Below are 7,936 nucleotides of genomic sequence, written 5' to 3' on the forward strand. Positions count from 1 at the left end.
TCAATAATTTTTTTTGAAAAATATTTTTTTTTATTTTATAATAGAAAAAAAAATCCAAATCTCTGAAATTTTATTTTGTCTGTAATTTTTAATTTTAACATTATTTTAAATTCTGTAAAGAAAAAAAAAAACGAAAGCAATGAAAAGAATTGATAATAATAGCAATTAATTAAATTAAAAAAATTATTAAGTAATTAATATTTTTATATTTATTTTATATTTAAATCTATATTATGATCATTATCCAATTTTTAAATTTTATTTTACATCTTAATTAATTTTCAAAAACATCTAAGTAGATGATAGTGGAAATTAAATTTAAAAAATTTGACGGTGTAACTGTACTGTAACATCGTCCTATCTTAAGTTTGATGCAAAACACTGCGTTTTAGTGAAAGCCGGAAGCTGTATCTACAACGAACGACGCTTGTTGTTAGGCTGCGAAGAAAACGAAAACTAAAAATAAAATAGCGAATCACTTTTGATAGTATCATTCTTTGAGCTCACTCAGATCCGTGTGGTTGTAATCGCCATCTTCGCCATGGCGATTAGGGTTTTTCTCATTGTTCTTCTCTTCCTTTCTTTCACCAATCTGACTTATTCGCTCTACGAAGATCAAGTTGGCCTCATGGATTGGTCAGTTTCCCAAATCACACTCCTATTTTCTACACTCTTCTGGTCAAACCTAATTCATCCTTGCATTCCAACTTACCTCATCTCGCGATTTCATTCGATTCACTTTAATCAATTCGTTCTTGTTAGCTTCGTAATTATCGCACTCAGACCTCGATCTTACACTTAATCCACTTAAGAGTCGATATTATTGATTATTCATAATTTGGAACTTGTTGTGTTGTTTGATTAATTGTTGATTAATCTGAAGTTGAGCTGATTTGTTGATCAGCTGTCATCTGATTGCACAACCTCGATTGTGTTTGTAGATTGAAGACTCTGATTCTAACGCTTGGTTTGACTTTTATCAGTTTTGAGTGTAAGTTGTTTGCTGAATTTGGTTAGCTACTAATTGCAGGCACCAAAAATACATTGGGAAAGTAAAGCATGCTGTGTTCCACACTCAGAAGACTGGGCGAAAGCGTGTTTTGGTGTCTACTGAAGAGAATGTTGTAGCTTCGCTCGACCTTCGTCATGGAGAGATTTGTGAGTTTGATTTGTTTAACTGCTCGTGTAATCTTGCTGAATTCAATTAATTTCTATTTAGATGATTTTAAAGTTGTCGATGAAGAAACGAATTAAGATACATTGACCAATATTGAACTAGTAACTTTCGACTTGTTTTGAATCCAGAGTTATTATTTTCTTCTTATTTATAAATATTAGGAATCACCAAGTCCGTGAAATGCTCAGCTCTGTTTTGTTGCATGCAGTTTGGAGGCACGTTCTTGGGACAAATGATGTTATTGATGGACTTGACATTGCCCTGGGAAAATGTATGCTTAAACCCTGATTGTTTGGTATTTAATTCTTATATTAAATAACTTAATGCTATCTAGTTTTGATAGTGCTTTATAATAGTCTAAGCCTAAATTGGTGATCAATCTCACAAGTGTTAGTATAAATGTTTCAGATGTCATTACTCTTTCTTCGGATGGCAGTATATTGAGAGCATGGAACCTTCCTGATGGACAGATGGTTTGGGAGTCTTCCCTTCCGGGCTCGAAGGCATCAAAGTCAATATTACACATCCCAGTAAGTGAATACTTTCCCACTTGCCCCATCCTGGCTAGGCCATACATACCATATTTTTGTTGTTGCACATGTATGAAATATGATTTTTTTTGTCTATCTTATTAATGAATTCAGAAGGTTAAAAGAAAATGGTATCATTTGATAAAGGTTAAAGCATCCTACAGATCAGTGAAAAGAACTTATACATCTTTAATCTCTTTCACTTGTAGCACATAATTGCCATTGACGTCATTGTGTTATGAAACAAATGGCTTCACTTTAAAGTTTAAAATTGACAATAAAAAACTGAGTGGTGGTTGAAAAATGAATAATGCACTGATAACCATCAATTAGCGACCATGATGAAAATTTATTCTTTATTTCACTAGGACTTCTAGAGCTTTGTAACCCCTCAAAACTGGAAAAGCAAGATACTTAGGGTTTATGAGAAAACCCCTTTGTTGTTGATTTGTACTTAAGTTTTTTATTAAAAACACTGAGCAATCAATGGTGGTAACTTCCACTCGAGTTCAATAAAAAAGATCTTTAAGTGATATGTGGCCCACAAAATCTTCATTTCCCATATGTGTTGCAGTTTCAAGTGAAAGACCTTATTTGCATCATTCCGTATTTCTGGTCACTGTCATGAACTTGGACTGGCCTTCCCTTCGCCTGCTTTTAAAACTAATTTTAGTAGCAGTTGAGTTTGAAAATCACTTGAATTTTTTATTCACTGCAACTAAATGCAGATTTTTTATTTTGCAGAAAAATCTGAAAGCTGACAAGGATGATTTGATCCTTGTTTATGGTAAAGGGAGCCTCAATGCCGTTTCAGGTGTAGATGGTGAAGTTCTCTGGAAGAAAGATTTTGCTGGTGAAAGGTATGTATGGCAGCACTGGAATCCAATCACCAATCAATTTTCTTTCTAAGCATGAGATAGCATGACAGGTTCATTAATGTTATTATCTTTATAATGTTTGCAGCATTGAGGTTAGCCATATTATTCAATCTTCTGATGTGATCTATGTGGCTGGTTTTGCTGATTCGTCAAAGATTAGTGTGTATGGATTAAATGCTAAGAATGGAGAGTTGTTAGAGAACAACCATGCAGCACTTCCTTTTGGTACTTTTGGGGAATTATTATGTGTCTCGGGTGATATGTTTGTAGTATTGGATGAAATGAGATCAAAGATAGTAATAGTACACCTCAAGAATGGAGAGATTAGCTACAACCAGAAGCATATTTCAGACCTCACCAAAGATTTAGCTGGTCAGCCAGTAATACTACCATCAAGGCTTCCAGGAATGTTTGCATTAAATACCAATTCCTATGTTCTTTTAATTAAAGTGACAAATCAAGGTGAGCTGGTGCTGGTGGACAAAGTTAATAATGGAGCAGCTGTTAGTGATTCTTTGTCAATTTCAGAGGATGAACATGCTTTTGCATTTGTTCATTATGGAGACAATAAAATCCACCTCTCTGTAAAGAATGTTAATGATTGGAATCATGATTTGCTTAAGGAGAGCATAGTAATAGATCATCAAAGAGGGAAAATTGATAAGATTTTTGTGAACAATTATGTAAGGACAGATAGATCCCATGGGTTTAGAGCATTGATGGTAATGGAGGACCATTCGCTCTTATTAGTACAACAAGGAGAAATTGTTTGGAGTAGAGAGGACGGTCTTGCATCAGTTGTAGATGTAACAACATCAGAACTACCTGTGCAAAAGGAAGGTGTGTCTGTGGCAAAAGTTGAACAGAACCTTTTTGAATGGCTTAAGGTATACACTTGATATGTTCAATTAAGACATCAAACTGGTTAGTTTTTCATTAAAACAATGTTAGAGGAAATCATAAGCATTTCTTTTACTGTAACCAAATGCACATTCTATTCTGCTATCTTTATGATCAAGGGTTAGGAGTTTTATGTCAATGTCAATATCATAATCACTTCTGACTTTTTGTGCAATGGCTTTTTATTGAAAGGGACATATGTTGAAGCTCAAAGGAACTCTAATGATTGCCAGTCCTGATGATTTGGCAGCTATTCAGGCACTGAGGTTGAGGAGTTCTGAGAAAAGCAAAATGACTCGTGATCATAATGGTTTCCGGAAGTTGCTTATAGTACTTACAAGGGCGGGCAAAGTGTTTGCTTTGCACACTGGAGATGGACGTGTAGTTTGGTCTATTCTACTTCCTAGTTTACGCAAGTCAGAAGCATGTGAAAATCCAGTTGGTCTTCACATCTATCAGTGGCAAGTTCCACATCATCATGCATTGGATGAGAATCCATCTGTCCTCGTTGTTGGGCAATGTGGACCAAGTTTGTCCACCCCAGCTGTTCTTTCTTTTATTGATGCTTACACAGGGATGGAACTCAAGTCTTTGAGTCCAGCTCATACTGCTGCTCAAGTCATTCCACTTCCTTATACTGATTCAACTGAACAGCGTCTGCATCTAATTATAGATGATAAGCAGCATGCATATTTGTACCCAAGAACTCCTGAAGCTATTGATATTCTGAAGCACGAATTTTCAAATGTGTACTGGTACTCAGTTGATGCTGATAATGGTGTTATAAGAGGTCATGCCCTGAAGAGTAACTGTATTCAGGAAGCAGTGGATGAATATTGCTTCGACTTCAGGGACTTATGGTCAGTTGTATTCCCATCTGAATCAGAAAAGATTATTGCAACTATGACAAGAAAATCAAATGAGGTATGTGCCTTTGCCAATTAGTTTCTTACTAAAGAACTTATCTTTCTTTTGAAAATAACAACGTAGTTGTTCTTAATTTCATTCTGTTAAGTGTTACCTGATTTCATCTCAGGGATATGTTACCCACTTGAAAGTTTGCCTTTATCTTAAGGTGGATTTTATTATTTCACAAATGAACTTTTTGATCATCCAGAATCACTTAAAGGAATGCAGGCAAATCTTAACATTTCCCCCCCTAACATGGCCAAATCATATGCTTTTAGTTATTTTGAACTCGTACAAGTCTCATCACTGTATACTCATACTAATCTTTCATATATAGAACTGATCGCAAATAATATGAATAGTAAGGGTTTTTCTCAAGCATGCATACATTATTAGTGACCTTTTCATTGGTTGACTCTTACTCTTAATTGTTGCTTTGTTGCATTACTTTCTAAACTTTTTTTTCTCCCCTCTTGTTTCGTCTAGGTTGTTCATACTCAAGCAAAAGTTATGACTGACTATGACGTCATGTATAAGTATATATCAAAGAATCTACTTTTTGTCGCGAATGCAGCACCAAAGGCCGCAGGGGAAATTGGTACAGTAATCCCAGAGGAGGCATGGCTGGTCATCTATATCCTTGATACCGTAACCGGTCGTATACTGCATCGCATGACTCATCATGGATGCCAGGGTCCTGTTCATGGTGTAAGTTTTTAAAATACATGCTCATTTAATTGGGGCTAGATATGGATTTGTTTTTGTCTTACATGAGTATTGATTGTATAGGTATTCAGTGAAAACTGGGTTGTCTACCACTATTTTAATCTTAGAGCACACAGATATGAGATGTCAGTTGTTGAGATCTATGATCAGTCTCGAGCGGTATGTCAGTCAACTTTATTTTCTTTTGACAACCCTTGCTCACTATCTTTTGGTCTATGTTTACTTTTAATTTTGGGTAAATCGTCTTATGTTCGTTCTTATTTGGTATGCTTGAATATGATTCACAGGATAACAAAGATGTTTGGAGGTTTGTTCTTGGGAAGCATAATCTTACATCACCTGTATCTTCTTATTCTCGACCAGAAGTAATAGCAAAATCACAATCATACTTTTTTACCCATTCTGTGAAAGCAATTGAAGTGACTTCAACTGCCAAGGGTATAACCTCTAAGCAGCTTCTTATTGGAACAATTGGTGATCAGGTTTGAATTGTTTGCCCTGCCGAGTTACTCATTTTTCTGTTATTTGAGATCTTGAGCAAAAGGAATAGTATGCTTATTTGCCCCAGTTGTTTTTCCTCTTTTTTCTGATGATATTCTTTTATCAAATAAGAAGAAAAGGAAGAAAAATTCAATGAAATCTAATCGTTATTCTGCATTATGATTGTCAACTGGGAATGTTTTTCTTTTGTAGGTTTTGGCCCTTGATAAACGCTTTTTGGATCCCCGGCGCACAGTTAATCCTTCACAAGCTGAAAAAGAAGATGGAATTATTCCTCTCACTGATTCATTGCCAATCATTTCCCAGGTATATTTGTTTGATTAATTTCCTCATTTTAGATCTAGGCCAAAAGTTAAACTTGTCAATTTGTCATTCCTTCTCTTTAAAATGTAGAAATTTGCTATATGTTTGATATGACATTAAAAACTTGTGGACATTGCAAAATTGTGCTTCTGAAGCACAAATTCTCACCATTATGTGATGTTAAATATTGATAACTTGTCTGCAAGTATACCCACTTCTTTTATCATAGTAAATTAAATATAAATACCCTTTGAAGTTGGACTTGATATGAAATTCTTTCCTGTGCCTGCTCGAATCTTTGCAGTCCTACATTACACATGCGCTTAAAGTGGAAGGTCTCCGAGGCATAGTAACAGTACCGGCCAAGCTGGAGTCTACATCACTCGTCTTTGCATATGGAGTAGATCTATTTTTCACCCAGATTGCTCCTTCAAGGACTTATGATTCACTAACTGAAGATTTCAGTTATGCTCTACTGCTTCTAACAATTGTCGCTCTAGTAGCTGCGATATTTGTTACGTGGGTACTGTCTGAGAGGAAAGATCTGCAAGATAAATGGAGATGATCTACCCTCCATTTTGGCCATAGAATTTCTTTAATTTTGAGGTTGAAGTAGGTTTATTCTCCAGTTTTCAAATGTTAGTTATAACTTGAGCTTTGTAGGTCTGCTGAAAACTTGTAGCTTGAATTGGCAGAGTAATGTAACATTCCACTATGATGCATTGTTTCAGGGTTAATGGAGGATAGTAATTTAAATGATGTAAATCGATGAGTGACAGAGAAACATAGACTTTCGAGACCTGTGCATTGTGAAAGAATTATGGTGGCAGGCTTGAGTTGATAAATTATTTTTTCCTCATTGGCTATTACAACCAAGTTGAAGAAAAATTGTAAATCCTGTAAAATTAGCGAATAATTAGTCAATAAATTAAATTTTAATAAAGGAAATTAAAAATGCGAATTTTATATTAAATTAGGATAGAGTTCATCAAAATGAGAATTTTGACACCAATTTCAAAGAATTCGGTCTAAGATTGGGCCGAACACGGGCCTGCGGATCCAACCGGAGCACGTTGAAATTCAAGGAGGGGAAGAAAGGGTTTCAAACCCTCACTCAAATTTCATTTCTCAATAACTTTTGATCCAGAGCTCCGAATGACGATCTGTTTGCGGCCACGGGATCGCGTTGTCGAGCTCTACAAAGCCCGGAACCTTGTGAGGTAAGGAAACCACGTTCTCTTCCTCAATTTCTTCACTTTCAGTTTCAAAATCTATGAACAAAGGTATTGAAAAATTGTTAAATTTCGGTGTTTAGGTTCGAATTAGTTTGAGGAACATGTTCACTCTTACTTATGCAAAGTTCGGGTAAGGTGAGAAAGCCATAGTCTTATCTAAATTCTGAATTTGGGTAATAGATATTGAGTTGGATATATATATGTGTTGCATATTTTATTAGGTGGTGTGTTGTAATTGGAACTTGGCATTATGGACATTTGGAGGCTTGGTGGAGGATTGGTGCTAAGGCCTTGGTGTTTTTCTGAGTTGTGGGGGTCGTCTATATAGCTTGAGTGGTTGTCTTGGGCAAAACGTGGTGATCGGCCAATGTATGGTTTAAGTTTTGCGTGTATAATATATAATGTCGTGTGAAAACTTAGGCTAGAGAACCATAGGATAAGTTGGAATGCAGGTGTATATTGATGTTTAGTATCTTGTTGATGAACATGTTTGGTTTGATGCTTGTTGGTTGGTTGGTGATAATAGATGGATTGTTGTTGCATGATTTGAGGTTATAAGTAAGTGAATTTGAAAGTTGTTACTTATAGTTTTGAATGATGAATTTTGGAAAATGTATGAGTTTTATTGATGGGTATGAAGCATAATTGTGATGGTGGTTGGTGTGTTAATGAAGGATATATTGTGTTGAAAAGTGCATCTTTGATGATTAATGGCATGGGAATTGTTTTGTTTGAAAATGAGATTTTGGTAAAAATGGAGGTTTGGCATATTTTGGT

The 7,936-nt window shown here is 35.4% G+C and overlaps 1 protein-coding gene across 1 annotated transcript; it reads left to right on the forward strand.

The window, feature by feature from the left end:
• Positions 1-404: 404 nt before the first annotated feature.
• On the forward strand, positions 405-6,796 carry LOC107470756 (uncharacterized). Its single transcript, XM_016090162.3, has 12 exons — positions 405-636; positions 1,031-1,158; positions 1,386-1,448; positions 1,586-1,707; positions 2,452-2,567; positions 2,671-3,472; positions 3,678-4,409; positions 4,881-5,102; positions 5,184-5,279; positions 5,408-5,602; positions 5,814-5,927; positions 6,229-6,796. The coding sequence occupies exons 1-12, from the start codon at positions 542-544 to the stop codon at positions 6,487-6,489; spliced, it is 2,946 nt and encodes a 981-aa protein (XP_015945648.1). The 5' UTR covers positions 405-541; the 3' UTR covers positions 6,490-6,796.
• The last annotated feature ends 1,140 nt before the right edge of the window (positions 6,797-7,936 follow it).

The sequence above is a fragment of the Arachis duranensis genome, chromosome 10 (assembly GCF_000817695.3).
Source record: "Arachis duranensis cultivar V14167 chromosome 10, aradu.V14167.gnm2.J7QH, whole genome shotgun sequence".
Taxonomy (NCBI): domain Eukaryota; kingdom Viridiplantae; phylum Streptophyta; class Magnoliopsida; order Fabales; family Fabaceae; genus Arachis; species Arachis duranensis.

Bases quoted from the DNA above. Each gene is read 5' to 3' on its own strand.
- LOC107470756 (XM_016090162.3), top strand. From the start codon at position 542: ATGGCGATTAGGGTTTTTCTCATTGTTCTTCTCTTCCTTTCTTTCACC. The intron at 637-1,030 runs GTCAGTTTCCCA...TACTAATTGCAG, and splicing joins CAAGTTGGCCTCATGGATTG to GCACCAAAAATACATTGGGA. The intron at 4,410-4,880 runs GTATGTGCCTTT...TGTTTCGTCTAG, and splicing joins TGACAAGAAAATCAAATGAG to GTTGTTCATACTCAAGCAAA.